Here is a 14,780-nt window from a genome sequence, read left to right on the forward strand (position 1 = left end):
GCTATCAAGCGTCGGAGCTTGTCGTCTTCTCCAGAGCGTACCAGCTTGACGTCCACACGCTTCCGAAGGTTCTCCATGGTATTTCCGAAGACCGAGTTGTTCATTAGCTTGTACAGGTCCTTCTCGAATTTACTCGCGGCCGTTTTTCGGAGCTCGGTGTTCATCCTGATATAGGGTTCCATCCAAGGGCTCTGGGCGAATCTCAGAACCCGGTGAACCTTTGTCAGGCGCATTACCAGAGATAGATGCAGCTGTAGGTTCCGGTAGTGCAGGACGTACCGTTCCTTGTTGCGGAGGTTGGGGACCAGCTTTTCGACCTCGGTAGGCGCTTTCTTGTCGAGAAGGCCGTGCTGATAGTCTGACATCCACTCCTTCTGGACCACCAGACGCTCCGGGGCTAATGGGTAGCCGTTATGTGCGTTATGTAGGTCGGCCGGATACACTAGGTCGACCTCGAGGATGTAACCAGAAGGACTGTCGTGGGGGTGGGTAGCAACCGTTTCACCGAGACGCTGCTCGTCACGTACCCACTGAAAGCCGCCAGTTGGAAGAAACTGACTCATAACCCAGCCATATAGATTATTGGCGTCTAGGTATTGGATGTAGCTGTTTGGACTTTCGGGGTTGTATCCCTCCACCTGCGTATTATTGGCTTTGGCGTGTCGCTTACTTACCATGGAGATTCCTCCTCGCAACCCCTTCTCAATGAAGAGATGTTGGTCATAGTCCGTCAACAGCTCCTGCTCTACCCCGGTCTTCTTAAACAGCGCATCCCACGAGAGACCTGGGCTCGTAAAGTAGTGAGCCGGGTCCAATCCATACTGCTGTAAACAAGTCTGCCGGAAGGCCTCAAACACATCAGCCAATAGGAACACGTCTGTGCGGCAGTAAAGCTCTGTGTAGTGCAGATTGGTGCAGTCAAATGCCTTCCATACCTGTTTCGCATGGATGTAGTCCTCATCGCTAATGCCTCCGACTTTGAGCTTACTTTAGAAAGCCTCTTTAGGTGGGAGGCTGGACTCGTCGAAGCGCTCCCAGGAGTCCATATACTCATAAAGGTAGACGCCCTTGCGCATGAGTAACTTACGTTTTTCTTCGGTAGGCTCATACCGGGCTGTGATGTGGAAAGCCTCAGGCTTGTTGGCCTCTACCAGATTGTCAAGGGAAGCCGGCAAGAATTGAACGCTGTCGATGAAGCGGAGCTGCCCCAGCGAGAAAGAGATGTACTTTTCCGTGTTGTTGGGGATGAAGGAGATGCGGCCCTCCGCCTTACTTAATGGCTTGCATCAGGAGGTGCCCGTAGTAGCCCCGTAGGTTGTGGAAGACTACTGGTATGGCTGTCTTGGGACCCAGCCGCAACATTAGGTTGCATACGTTATGGGCCGCGCCTCTGTACTTGCCGGTGATATGGCAGTGATCGCGCACAGAATCGGCGCCTAGAGGCTTCTCACACACATGACAGGTTGCGGCGTTGTTGTGGGCCTGCCAGTCCTGGGGAGTCATCCTCATGGCTATAGGGTTAGCTAGAACATTTTTGGTTTCCCGCTCCTCCTGTTGGAGAGCTCTGAGGAAGTGTTCCGTTGCGTTAGGGCCTTTGTATTCCACGGGGCGTTTTGTGCGGCCGTCGCAACGCACCACAACATAGCAGTAACTGCAGGGCTCGTGGTGCTGAGTCTTTTGAGTGCTGCTCTCTGTGGGGCTGGGCGGCGGGCCTTCAACCTTTTTGGTCAGAGCCTCGAAGTCGACATATATGATGAACGGAGCCGGTAGCTGTTTGTGGTGGTTCTGGAAGGAGAATTTGTTTTCCCCCTCCTGGGGCATCTGTACCCTCACCGCCGTCTGGCCAATCCCTCAGCATTCCGGCTCATGCGCCTCGAGCAGATCCTCCCTTATGTAGCCGTGTAGACAACGCTCGCAGAAGTGTTTACGATGTTGTGTCTTACTTTCTTGGGACAAGAAACGATCGAGATCTTTTATCCACGTATAATGGAATTTGCCTGCTTTCCCAATCAGCAGCAGATTGATTCGGAGCGTGTTGCCGGGCTGCTTGCTGAGACGGTGCACGATCACACCCTTGTCCCACCCGAACACGTTGATGGCGAGGTCGTTCTTTTCCACCACTTTAGGGATCTGAGAGATGGGCGTGGGGGCGTCGATCCCTCTAAAGTCAAGACCATCATTGGTGGGATACTTTGTTGGTCTCTGAGGGTCCCTGGCGGCTGGAAATAAGGCAGACCGGAGTGCCCATCGGAGGCAGTCGTCGTCTTTGTTCTTCACGTTGATGACTGTTTTCTTGTTACTCACAGCTGCAGGTAGGGGGATGTAGGACCCCCCTCTTATACTTTGCAATGTCAAGCCAGAGTGTTTGCACGCTATTTACAGCCCACCCTGACCCTCGCTGCGTCCATTTTTCTAGCGCCTCCTGGATGGTGGGGAAGACATTATCTAGAGCCCCGTCAATGTTACCGACCTCTAGGAGGGCCTCCTGTTTGCTGCAGAGTACTGGGCTGGTATACTCTTCACTGCCATCGGCGTGGGCCTTTGCAGCTGAACCCTGAGGCCTAGTTGGAACTTAACCCCGTTGAGTTCCAGGATCTCTTCTTCTACCTTCTGGCGAATACTGGTTCGATTTTCTTCTAAGAAGGCTACGGGGTCCGTCCAAACACCTTCGGGTGCGCCCATCTGCCAGGCCCGGAGGAGAGTCCTTATGGCCCGGCCGGTGTTAGTGAATTCTAGTTTCTTTTCACCCTGTATTCCGCCTAGCAATTCATCCAACACCTCGTTACTGAGGGGGTTCTTGACGTCTTGCTTCAATTTCTCGTTACTTCGGGAGTTCTTGATGTCTTGCAGCCGCTTCCACTCAACCACAGCCGTTTTATGCCTGTCGAGGATCCCCTGCAATTCTTCCAAGGCATTGCGGGACCGTGGGTACTTCGGCCGCACACCTAGGAGCGTCTCAAACTCCTCCCGTAGTGCTCGCGCTTTTTCATAGTGCCTCATTGTACGCACCGATATTTGCCTAGTGGTGCTGTTTCTCTAACTATAAATTTCGAGCGCCGATATCTGCCTGGTGGTGCTGTTTCTCTAATTGTAAATTTCTATAGCCGCCAGCCGGTTGAACTCGTCCAAGAAAGCCTTGCGCCTCTGCCGCCTTTCCCGCAACTGGGCATTATGATATCCACAGGCCATGCAAAGGCGAAGTCGGTTTTTAACGCCCCGGCCGCAGCTAATACACGGCTGGGTGCCAGGTCCCATACGCAGACGGTCTAGGTGAGCCCCGCAGTACTCCTCCAGACAGCTCTTACCACAGAGCTCCGTGTAGCCGATGGGTAGCCACCGGCACGTATTGTAACCCCTTGTCATGTTGTATACACAGTTGGTGTAAAAGCATACCTGGTGCAATTGGTATGTCTAATAGAACCCGAGAAGGGCTGGGGGCCTCTATTTGTTCTGGGGAGGGCCTCCCCCCGGGGCCTATAGTGTGTATACTACCCCCAGAAGGGAATGGGGACTGGGAGCCTCTATTTGCCAAGGGGAGGGTGCGCCAGAACCGGCGTTGTGTATACTACTTGCCGGCTTGCAACCCAAAGCCCAATGGTGTTCCCAGGCACGGCTATTGAAGGATCATGTTGGTAATCGACATAGTTCTGGGGCGAAGAACAGATATTTCAACCTTTGTGCAACCCGCTATACAATGAAAAACGTGACACCCAGCATGTTTGTCAGTCACGTACCCGAGAACAGATGGCCAATCGCCGGTAACTGTGGTCTTGGCCTACATGTATTTACGCCCGGCTCAGGTCCCTGCATACACACGGACGTCCGTTTTGTAAAGACGCGGAGTCCTTGTAACAAACAAAACAATCACGGACTACACAAACGCATGGGACTTCGGTGTTAAGAATGCGGATAGTTCTGAGTTTCACTCTCTAAGGCTGTGCTTCTAAATTAACTGCTGTCAGCTTCTAAATTTAGCTTGCCACTGTTTACATATGCTGAGTTCAGGGCCTGCTGTCTGCCTCTACCTTAGAATGTTCCAGAATACGCTCAGTTCGGGGCCTGTTTACAACAAGTGTTCAGGAATTTTCTTATTCTAGAAAATTCCACTAGTCTATATAAGACCTATGAAAGCAGGTCAAAGGAAGAGAAAGGAGAATTATTGAGAGTTTTGGATGCTTTCACTGTGTGTTACTTTAGTAGGCCCTTTGTGCTGAATTTTGGTGTCTTTATAGCCTCTGGCTTTGTTATATCATATCTCCACCGAGCACTTGTTCAGTCTGAACTTGTATATTTAATTTGTGCTCATGTGTACACAGTGCTTATTAGTACACGGACCCTGCCTGTGGAATGTTGTGTATATTTCGTCATACACTCAGTTATAAGTACTTTAGTATTTGTACAGATACTGCCATCCTTTCTTGTTAAACTTAAGTACTTTTGTATTTGTGGAAGCCTCTATTCTTGTTAAACCTAACAAATTGTTGAAAAATAAAATCTGCAACGGACCTGGGAAAGGTTTGCCATCAATCAACTGCGGATAGTTGTGAGTTTCCCCCGCTGGAATTATGCTCGGTTTTCTTTCACCGCCATTGAAGGCCGCCATTATATAAGTGAAATATCCTTGAGTACGATTTAAAATGCCCCTGAAATAAATGAAGAAATCAAATTTTCCAGTCCAGAGATCTCTTAGCGCTTCACCCGATTTTGTCGACACACAAACCTGACTACCGCTGTGTGTTCACGCAAGAAATTAATCTGTTACTTTCAACAAAAAGTCTGTTGTCTGAGTGATGGTAGAGTGTATTCTATTATTGTAGCAGATTGTTCTGTTAAATATAACACAAATATTTTGTTAATTCAACATAACCCTTCTATTACACTAACAGGATATTATGTTGAATATGACAGAATGATGTGTTATAATAACAGAATACATTCTAGTTCAGACAACAGACTTTCTCTTAAAATTAACAGATGCATTTTTTTGAGTGTTATTTAATTATGCAATTATAATCTTAACAAGGACGAAATGTGCAGCAAGTTAGAAATAAGTAATTAGGCAAGTAAGTAAGTAATTTGTTGGATACCAACAAAGGGCAAGGTACCATTCGAACAGTTACTGTTTCCAAACGAAAACCACAAAAAAAAACGACATATACCTTTTTCAGGCTGTTCGGTAAACCAAAAGGCTATATTTAAAATAAGGTAGAGTGCACTTCCTATAACATCAGTGTTCGATGCGTGACCGTTTTTTCTCTATTTGTGCTCTGCAGAATGAGGATGGGGCCCAGTGTTTTCCATGGGGATCTCTTTAAATACAACATTATTGACGACCAGTTCTGTCACAAATGTAGTCATATATATAAAACTGCATATCATTATTTTCCCGGATTGCCTCGCTTATGCCTCTCATAGAAAGCACACACTTAAATTTTATCCCCTGGAGTTCATCCATCTATATTTTTGCCAAATTATTCTAAACATATTTGCACTATATTCTTATTTGGATCGCCTGAGATCAGCATGTATGAAAATCATTTGATTTTAAAATCTGTACATAATTTTATGGTAAGCATGCTCAATAGATTCAACAAACCCAACAGCAATATGTTTTGATTTTGACCTTACTTTTTGGTTCCCATTACTTTATTCTGTAAACTCTTGTATATGTCATTGGTTCTCTATGTTAATTTATGTATATGTTGATTTTTGTTGCTGAGGGGATCCCCGCGTGGCTACAAGGCTGTGGGAAATCCACGTTAACCAAATAAAGAATTTAAATTAAATTAAAAATTAAATCAAGAGAACGGTAAAAAGTATATATTTTTAAGTCCCCATTGCCTCATTTTTACACACGACAGCACGTAACATCTAAAACATTACCTCTGAGGCCTGGTACAAAGTTTGCTAGCGTAGCACAATGACACAATGAAAGTCTCAACAATTTTGTCGCTGTGAGTTCAAGCCCAGCTTATGCTGGATTCCTCTCCAGCTGTACGTTTACGTGGGAATGTCTGCCAGGAACATGCGGATGCCCCCTCCCCGCCCCCCCCCCCCCCGGTTCTGTCCGGTTCGCTTCCATGACAATGCTGGCCGTCGCTGTATAAGTGAAATATTCTTGAGTACGGCGTGAAACACCACCCATATAATAAAGCAACTACGTAAGCATCCACAGCAATCTCATGGGGGTGGGGCTTGGAACAAGATTACCTTTCAATAACTATAGTATTACATTTTTTAGAAATTAATTCTACGGTGGTCTGTGAACTATTTTTTCTCGAAACAGTTCTATTCAAGATCCACTCCGCGAAAGTTTTTTTTTAAATCTATATGTCTATACATTCTGAATGTTGAAATTTACATGTGTTAAATGACAAAAGCCTGATGTGATGTAACTGGTCCCAATATGGTCAAAAAGGGCCACAGACTACTGAGGTAGCAAGATCGAATCCAGTTCTAGCTATTTAGTCTTCAGTTATTATTTTTTTATTTTGTTATTTTACTATAAGTCTTTTATTCGTTGAAGACCATTTGTCTTCCACCAAAATGGCGTGAATATAAGTGTCTACGTCACAAAGTTGGAGTTCCCGATAGTAATTTGATAACTGTACATAAGCTCGGAGGTTTACCCCGTGTACTCTAGTTTACTCTACCAATAAAATTGTCCTCCATCGTGTTAATGAAAAGGTCAAAGTGTGACCTTTAGAAAACATTTAATCACTAAATAAATAAACCTGATATTTCACTTTATCAATAATTAATAACTATTTCCTAATCATATAAAAATACACTGCAAATCTAATTGTTAGTCACTCTTTAAAACACGGAAAATCGGATAAGCAGTATAGTCTGGCGCCACTTTGCGTTTGGTCCGTTTGGGTTTAAGGTTAAAACCATGTCTGAAAATATCAGAGGTTTAATAAAGGACTGATAAGGAGTACGATAAAAAAAATTGGCTGTTACCCTGACCTGAGCTGAAGCCACAAAAGCATTGGACGTTAAAATACTCGTGAGATTTTTCTATGGCAGGGTACTTATGGTTACCGTCAGCATTTTTTTGTCCCGATCTGTGGCCTCAAGATAATCTTTCTGAACACATTTTTGGGTTTTTATGAACGCTAGGCAAGTGTTTGCTGGTATGTGTAAGCCATAGATGTTTGAGGCCATACTCATTAAGTTTTCACTTAAATATACATATACAGTGGTGTTCAGTATTCTGGGTGCAAGAAATCAGAGTGCCTCGGGTAACCAGGCTGCTCCGGTAACCAGAGTGTCCCGGCTAACCAGAGTGCCTCGGGTAACCAGAGTGCCTCGGGTAACCAGGCGGCTCTGGCAACCAGAGTGCCCCGGGTAACCAGGCTGCTCCGGTAACCAGAGTGCCCCGGGTAACCAGAGTGCCTCGGGTAACCAGGCTACTCCGGTAACCAAGGTGCCCCGGGTAACAGGGGTGCCCAAGGTAACAAGAATGTCCAGGGTAGCTAGGTTGCCCAGGGTAAATAAAGTGTCTATGGTAACAAGAATACCCAGGGTAGACAGAGTGCCCAGGGTAACCAGAATTCCCAGGGTAACCAGAATTCCCAGGGTAGTCAGAGTGCCCAGGGTAACCAGAGTGCCCAGGGTAACCAGAGTGCCCAGGGCAATCAAAGTGCCCAGGGTAACCCGAATTCCCAGGGTAGCCAGATTGCCCAGAGTAGCCAGAGTTTCCAGGGTAAACCACCGAGTAAGTTAATGACGAACTCTGCCTTAAAGTAAAACAAAGCTAAAATATGAAGTAAGATTCATCATACAGACAACTGAAAACTGTGCGTAAAACTGCTTTCATTTATTTATTCAGATTTGTTTCAGATGACTGTTGAAAGGCATTCAAATATCTAAATACTAAGGTGAGCTTCAAGAACTATACTGACGGTATTCAGGAACTCTGACGTCACATCACCTTTTTTCTTTATGTTCACAAGAAGGAATTAATTTTTGGGAACATTTGTTTTTGAGTAATCTTGAATATTCATGAGTTAAAAGAGTGACGTCAGAGCTCCTAAACCGATAGTATGATCCATAAATCCCAACTTAGAGTTCAAATGAGTTCAAATGTTTGAACGTCTTTAACTCTTTGCAAAAAATTCTAAAACCAAAAAATAAATGAAAGTATAGTTATGCATAGTTTTATGTGTTCTATTTAGTGATGCCTTTAAAGTTCAGACATAGATACAAAATGTAGGCAGAAGACAAGTGGTTTTTGAGGAAGGTTGCGCTGTCCCACAGCCCCAGAGACATCATCTACCACTTATTGTAAGCAAATGCCCCATGAAGAATGTTAGCGGGGGAATGTGCAAATTTACAGTCTAAAGCCAGGTTTGAGCCCCCACCTTGTCCTATAGCAAAAACCTGGTTATTGGAAAGTGAGCACCTGATTATTGGAAGGCGCCATGTTAGAGCAACCACAGCTTGGCGATCAAGCGCTTTTGCCTTTCTCAATGTGTGCGGTTTTGCTGGATTTGAAATGCGATATCTAAGTTATGCAACATCACAAAGAAAAAGAGTTAGGCTTTTGAAACTTTGTGGGGAATACTTTATCGATGCATATAAATACATTTCATCTGGTATTGTCTTTTAACTTCTCGTCACTAGCCACCTCCCCATCAGCTAAATTAGGCTCATCATTTTCATTGGAAGAAAAATGTTTCGCTTATGGAGCTATATATATATATAGCAAACAAGGACAACATTTGGAAATATATACGCCACAAAAAGACGCGGTATATGTGCACACACCTTATAATGTGTGTATATATACTTGGTGTCATATGATCGAAAAGTACGACCTTCGATAAAGATAGACGCCTATCTTAATCCCAGGTAGGTCTCCAGCAACCTGCGGATGGTCGTGGGCTTCCCCCGGGCTCTGCCCTGTTTTTTCCCACCATAAAGCTTACCGCCGTCATATAAGTGAATTATTCTTGAGTACGGCATAAAACACCAGTCAGATAAATAAATAAATAAATATTCCCAGTTATGGTGTAAAAACCCAAACCTACATACACATGAACGTTAATCAAACCCAACACGGTGCAATGACCCAGGAGACTTCCACCAAGGCGGTCGCTGTGAGCCCTATCCGGTTGTATGTGAGAAGGTCTGCCAACAACCTGCGGATTGTCGTAGGTTTCCCCCAGGGCTCTGCCCGGTTTACGCCCACTACAATGCTGGCGGTCGTCGCATAAGTGAAAGGTTCTTGAGTACCTCAAAAAACGCCAATCAAATAAATAAATAAGTTATGAAAACTTGACTATTTTTACTTAAAATGGGTCAAATTTTTGGTAGACGTGCATCGATAACCGTTTGACATTTAGGCCTGTTTACACGCAGATACGAAATCTGTGTTGATGTGACCGACTTTAACTTTCCCCGTGTCCGGGGTTACTGTACTATGGCCATCAAGTGTTGTCTAACATCCATGTCGTACTTTATAATAACAATCCAGTCCTCTCATTGGTCCATCCTTTCTGACGCAACCAGAAGTAAAACGTATATGTATCAACTCCTAAACTGTCTTCAGTAAATACTGATATAGGAAAGCCCTAGCACTTGTATAGACACATGTGTAGATTGCCTCGGGCGGTGGTCTAATATACAGTCTTTACTGACAACCAGGTCGGTCATTTCTTGTTTTTCCATAGATCGTGTTCGTACTGACAAACGTCTCAATGAATTCAGCGTGTGTTGTCTTCGGCGCCATGTGCGTGTTCGCCCTTTTCTACACGGGATCAGCTTTAAGGCTTAACTTATTTGAATACCGTAAGTTTGACAATTTTTCACGATCCATAAAGGCATACCTGAGGTACGCTGTCAGCTAATATGTAACAACGCATAATATCTACCTTAATAATACCTTAATATACCTTAAGGATCAAGCACATACATTTATTTTATGTTTTTATTTATTTATTTATTTAATTATTTAATTATTTATTTACTGGATTCTTACTTAAAGTTACAGAAAGCTAAAATATGAAGTAAGGTTTATCATATAGACAACTGAAAACTATTCTCAAAAATACTTTCAATTATTATTTTAGATTTTTTTTTGAAGAGTGTTGAAAGGCATTCAGATATTTGATATCTATGGTAGGCTTTATGAGCCATACTGATGGTGTCTAGGATCTGTGACGTATTTTTATTCCTGATGTTCACCACAAAGAAGGAATGTTTGAGGGCATTATTAAAGTAATCCTTCACTCGTCAGTGAAAAGAGTTATTCCAACATACAGTGTCCTCAGTAGAGGTCGAAAAACTTCCTGTAAGGTTTTAAGTGGCCTTTTAAGTGACGCTTACTTCGACTTTTGGAGGTGATTTCGTTTAAGAGTGGGCCCCTGTGGCCGAGGGGGTTAGCACAACACCGTGGCAAAATGACCCGAATCCTCTCACCAATGCGGTCGCTGTGAGTTCAAACCCTGGCTTCCTCTGCAGCCGTACGTGGGAAGGCCTGCCAGCAACCTGCAGATGATCGTGGGGTTGCCCCCGGGTAAACGAAACACAAACAAAAACATACAAAATAATAATGTATGGGTTGAATGTTTTTTTTAAATATACACTGTTTTTTTGGGGGGGGTTTTGGTTTTTCTTTTTATTTTATTTTTTTTATTTTATTTTTGGCTTTTTTTTTCAGTAATGATATCAATAATGTTTGATGACATTTGGTATTCTATTTGGATCAATAAGCTGTCAATAAGCCTTAAACCTCGTGCGTAAAACATCGACAGTGAGTTTGTACCTCAGGTAATGCCATGTTGTAAGTCCAGTTTAAAACACAAACTATCGAGTTTCGTTTTTGCATCGATTTTTCGGGATCATATAGCTCTGTTTTTCACGGCACAAAAAGAACACTATACCGGTATTGATTTCTTTTCAGCTTGTCCAATTGGCTGTGCTCAAAGAACATGTACCCAATTAGGCTGCACTGCATGCGTTAGAGGTTACTCTGTGCTTTACAGAAATGGGTAAGTATCTTAATTCATACATGTTTAGATTTTTTATTCTGGCGCATTCTCAGTTCTAGTCTGCGGGACCCCTTCAGTGGCCTAATGGTTGGCGCATCCCCCTCGAAGTCGGAAGACCTGGGATCAGACCCGGTTCATGTCACACCACAGATTTTAAAAAATGATACTTATTGCTGTCTCACTTGCCGCTCAGCTGTGGGAGTTAGGAGCAAGGAAACAGGGCTGGTTGGTCCAGTGTCAGTATAATGTGAATGGGTGGGGGTGACGTCTGGTGTGTCGGTATGATACTTCAGTCGCCTTAGCACTTTGGCGGCTTGGACTCGCCCTGCAACAAGAGGACATAGTATATGTATACACATCTGATGACTCGTCGCAGTCACTCCAAGTATACTTACATATTTTTTGATTTATTTATTTATTTCGTTGAATATTTCACTTATATGACGGCGGATAGTATAACGATTACGGTAGGGTGAAACCGGACACAGCCCAGAGAAAACCCACGACCATCCGCATTTTGATGCCATTCCTTCACACGTACGGCCGGAGAGGAAGCCAGCAAAAGTTGGACTGGAACCCTCAACGACCGCATTGTAAATACATTGATCAAAGGCCGATTGGTGGCAGTCACATGCAACGCCGGTAACCTAGGCATACTCCACGACTGGTCTTTTGGTGAGAGGCACGCGAGATGCAGCGGTCCAAAGACGGCTTAGGACTGGGAACATGTGCAGGCCCTCACAACCCCACCCCCACCACGCTCTCATCTTTTGGGGAGCCTTAGTGACAATAAACGGCCGACGGTGTTCTTGTGATGTCCGTTGAAGGCTACGAATATGGTGTTAATGTCTGCACGTCGCATGATAGAAAGTTTGTGAATAACTAGCCGAAGGTCTGTGGTTTAACTCTGGAAATCTGGTTTCCTCCGCCTATATGAAACTGACCGTCATCTTGTGAGTGAAAAACTCTTGATTATAGCCTTAAGCAAAAATCAAATAAATAAATAATCCCCCATATTTGATCTAAATTTTCTTACGTTCTTGTTTTCAGTATGAGCATCTGTGTGACTACTTGTCCCGAGGGCGACTACAAACACCCACTGGGATTTTGCACAAGTAAGACAACGTTAATACACCTTTACGTTAAAGGTGGAGAAAACATAAACATTACATAAAGAAAAGTTAGTTATAAATATGGTCTTCGGTATTTTTAAAATTTTTCTTCAATGAGAAGAATACCTTTGAAAATAATTTTGGTATGGTGGGTATTTGGGACCACCTCTTGGTGTATATATATTGTCTCTGCATAATAATGTTCTAAGTGAGTAAGTACCTGTGATGCACGTTTACATTTGTACTAGAATTTACACCTAATGTGATTAGCCTAAAGTTTAATTATATTTATATGTTTAAGATATTCATAAATATATAAATAACATGTTTACACTGAGTCAAATTTATAAGACGTGCATCACATCTCAAATTATTATGCATTTATTATTATGCAACATTACTATGCAAAGCCTCTATATAACAACGGATTGTACTAAATACTCACCAGATTAAAATATTGTACACTTTTCTCCTCAAAGAAATGTTAATCATATTAGCAAAAACTTTTCGCGCTGTTTCACCTAACATTTGCACAATTTTTATGTTTTCTTTTCTTTTATCAATCTCCACTCTGCCTTATTTTACATAGTTATTTTGGGCTAATGTCGAGATTTTTAATCTTCCTCACAACACAGCATTTTAAGCTCAATCTTACTTAAAATTGTAATACAGTTGCGTAGAATCAACGTTCAAAATTTCATCAGTTCGATACAGTTAATTTAGAGAATATAATTTAAGACGGAAGTGCGAAATCACTTTGTAAAACGTGTCCCTGGTGGTCTGGTATTGTGAAAAAGCAGAATCGGGGCAATCACTGTAGTATTTGTTGTTCACTTTCTCTTTTCACATCAAATAATGCAAAGTGACAAATGTAATGCGGTCGCGAAAGAGTGATGATGCAGGAAATGTTTTTTTTTTTTTTGGGGGGGGGTCTTTATTTTATTCTATTAACACTCTATAATGCAGTATCGAATAATTAAAAGGCCTGAAATGTATTTGCCGATTGATTAGCACGACTGTGTTTGGGGAGGCCGCGGCACAATGGTCCAGGAACATTCCCCAATGCGGTCGTTATGAGTTCAAGCCCTGCACACGCTGGCTTCCTCTCCTGCCGTGCGTGGGAAGGTCTGCCGCAGCTTCACATGGTCGTGGCTTTTCCCCGGGCTAGGTTCGGTTTCCTTCCACCATAAGTCGTCGTATAAGTGAAATATTCTTGAGCACGGCGTAAAACACCAATGAAATAATTAAATAGGTAAATAGATTGTGTTTCAATCGTTCAAAAACAGGAAGCGTTAATTTAATCTCAGATTTGGAAAACCATTTCTCGAGCCCCTATACCCTCCCACCTCCCCCAACCTCCCGTAAATCCCGCTATCCACAACCTTTCAATTGTAAATCTTTTTTTCGCATGTTCATTGAGTTTTATTTCTTAGTTCAGGATGCGTAGTTCAGGATGTGTCCTATATAATGAGAAAACATCATCAGCCTTGTCAGCTTTCTTCTTTAGGAGTAAAAATGGCTTTAAAGTGCTATGTATCAAAGGTTCTAGAGGTCAGTTCGGACATTACCTAGCTTAATGTGAGGTCAGCCGTGGGGGCTGTCAAAACAAATCTGTGGGCAGAAGAGTCCGCGTATAGGGGGCACGAAGCTGGGCTCGCGTCCCCAGTAAGTTCACCTAAAACGTAAATTCCAGAGAAGTCCTGATCATGGGCGGAAAATATGCAAAAATGCTGGCTTTCTTATGGATAAAATATGTTTAGAAATCTTTTTTTTGTTCATTATTTGGAAAAGCTTTCTTTATTTCCTTAAAACCTCGAGTTCCATTTTATATATCCCTTAATATGTCCATAACAATGACGTGGCTCAGGCAGATTTAAATTGAACGTGTCAATGTGTCTCTCGCAAGCAAACTGGCATCCCTTAGACTGGGGGATTACATACACTCAAAAAATCAATCAATTCAAATATATCAGTCAGTCTCTAACTACATCAATCAGCAACGTCACACTGTTTAGGTGCACTTTGCTTTCTGATATCTGCTCCAAAACAAATTTTATATATGTTTTCGGCAAATTTCTCAAGGTCGCTTTGCTTTCTTATATTTCAGGATGTAATATCCCGAACTGTCAGGCTTGTACCGACGAGAACACGTGCACGGCCTGTGACAGGGGTTATGAGCTGGACAGGGGAGAGTGCACGAGGCGGTTCCGGGGCTAAACGGATGGGCCGTGGGACACGCTCAGGGGGGTTACACCCGTCCAATACAATCTCTGCTCTAACTATTCACCATTTCCAACCTGAACTTCACGATACCACACGTTTCCCAATGTGACTAAATGCAAATGTGGATGCTCAGTTCCTAAGTTTGAAATAAACACATAAATTTCTATAGATGTGTCTTGGACCTTATTTTGCCTCTTTAAGTATTTATTTCTTTGGATAGATGAACAGTTGCAATCAAAACGATACATATTTTCTGATGGGCAATTGACATACTAGCAAGATACACGATTGGAATACTGATTTCACTCATACGCCTAGAATATACCTTGCGTCTTTCCAACATCATTGGAAAGTGTTTACTGCTTTTCTTTGTGTGATTCGACTCTAATGTCTCAATTTATAAACTTTTTTAGTTTTTTGTTGGTTTGTGTTATACGTCGTTTTTGGA

At 43.1% G+C, this 14,780-nt stretch overlaps 1 protein-coding gene across 1 annotated transcript; it reads left to right on the forward strand.

Moving 5' to 3' along the window:
* Positions 1 to 9,556: 9,556 nt before the first annotated feature.
* On the forward strand, positions 9,557 to 14,500 carry LOC135464555 (R-spondin-1-like). The gene is made up of 4 exons (XM_064741981.1): positions 9,557 to 9,795; positions 10,910 to 10,997; positions 12,048 to 12,112; positions 14,217 to 14,500. The coding sequence occupies exons 1-4, from the start codon at positions 9,705 to 9,707 to the stop codon at positions 14,324 to 14,326; spliced, it is 354 nt and encodes a 117-aa protein (XP_064598051.1). The 5' UTR covers positions 9,557 to 9,704; the 3' UTR covers positions 14,327 to 14,500.
* The last annotated feature ends 280 nt before the right edge of the window (positions 14,501 to 14,780 follow it).

Source organism: Liolophura sinensis, chromosome 4 (genome assembly GCF_032854445.1).
Source record: "Liolophura sinensis isolate JHLJ2023 chromosome 4, CUHK_Ljap_v2, whole genome shotgun sequence".
NCBI lineage: Eukaryota > Metazoa > Mollusca > Polyplacophora > Chitonida > Chitonidae > Liolophura > Liolophura sinensis.

Coding starts and splice junctions, on each gene's coding strand:
- LOC135464555 (XM_064741981.1), top strand. CDS start 9,705: ATGAATTCAGCGTGTGTTGTCTTCGGCGCCATGTGCGTGTTCGCCCTT. Junction 9,796..10,909: donor GCTTAACTTATTTGAATACC/GTAAGTTTGACA, acceptor ATTTCTTTTCAG/CTTGTCCAATTGGCTGTGCT. Junction 12,113..14,216: donor CCCACTGGGATTTTGCACAA/GTAAGACAACGT, acceptor CTTATATTTCAG/GATGTAATATCCCGAACTGT.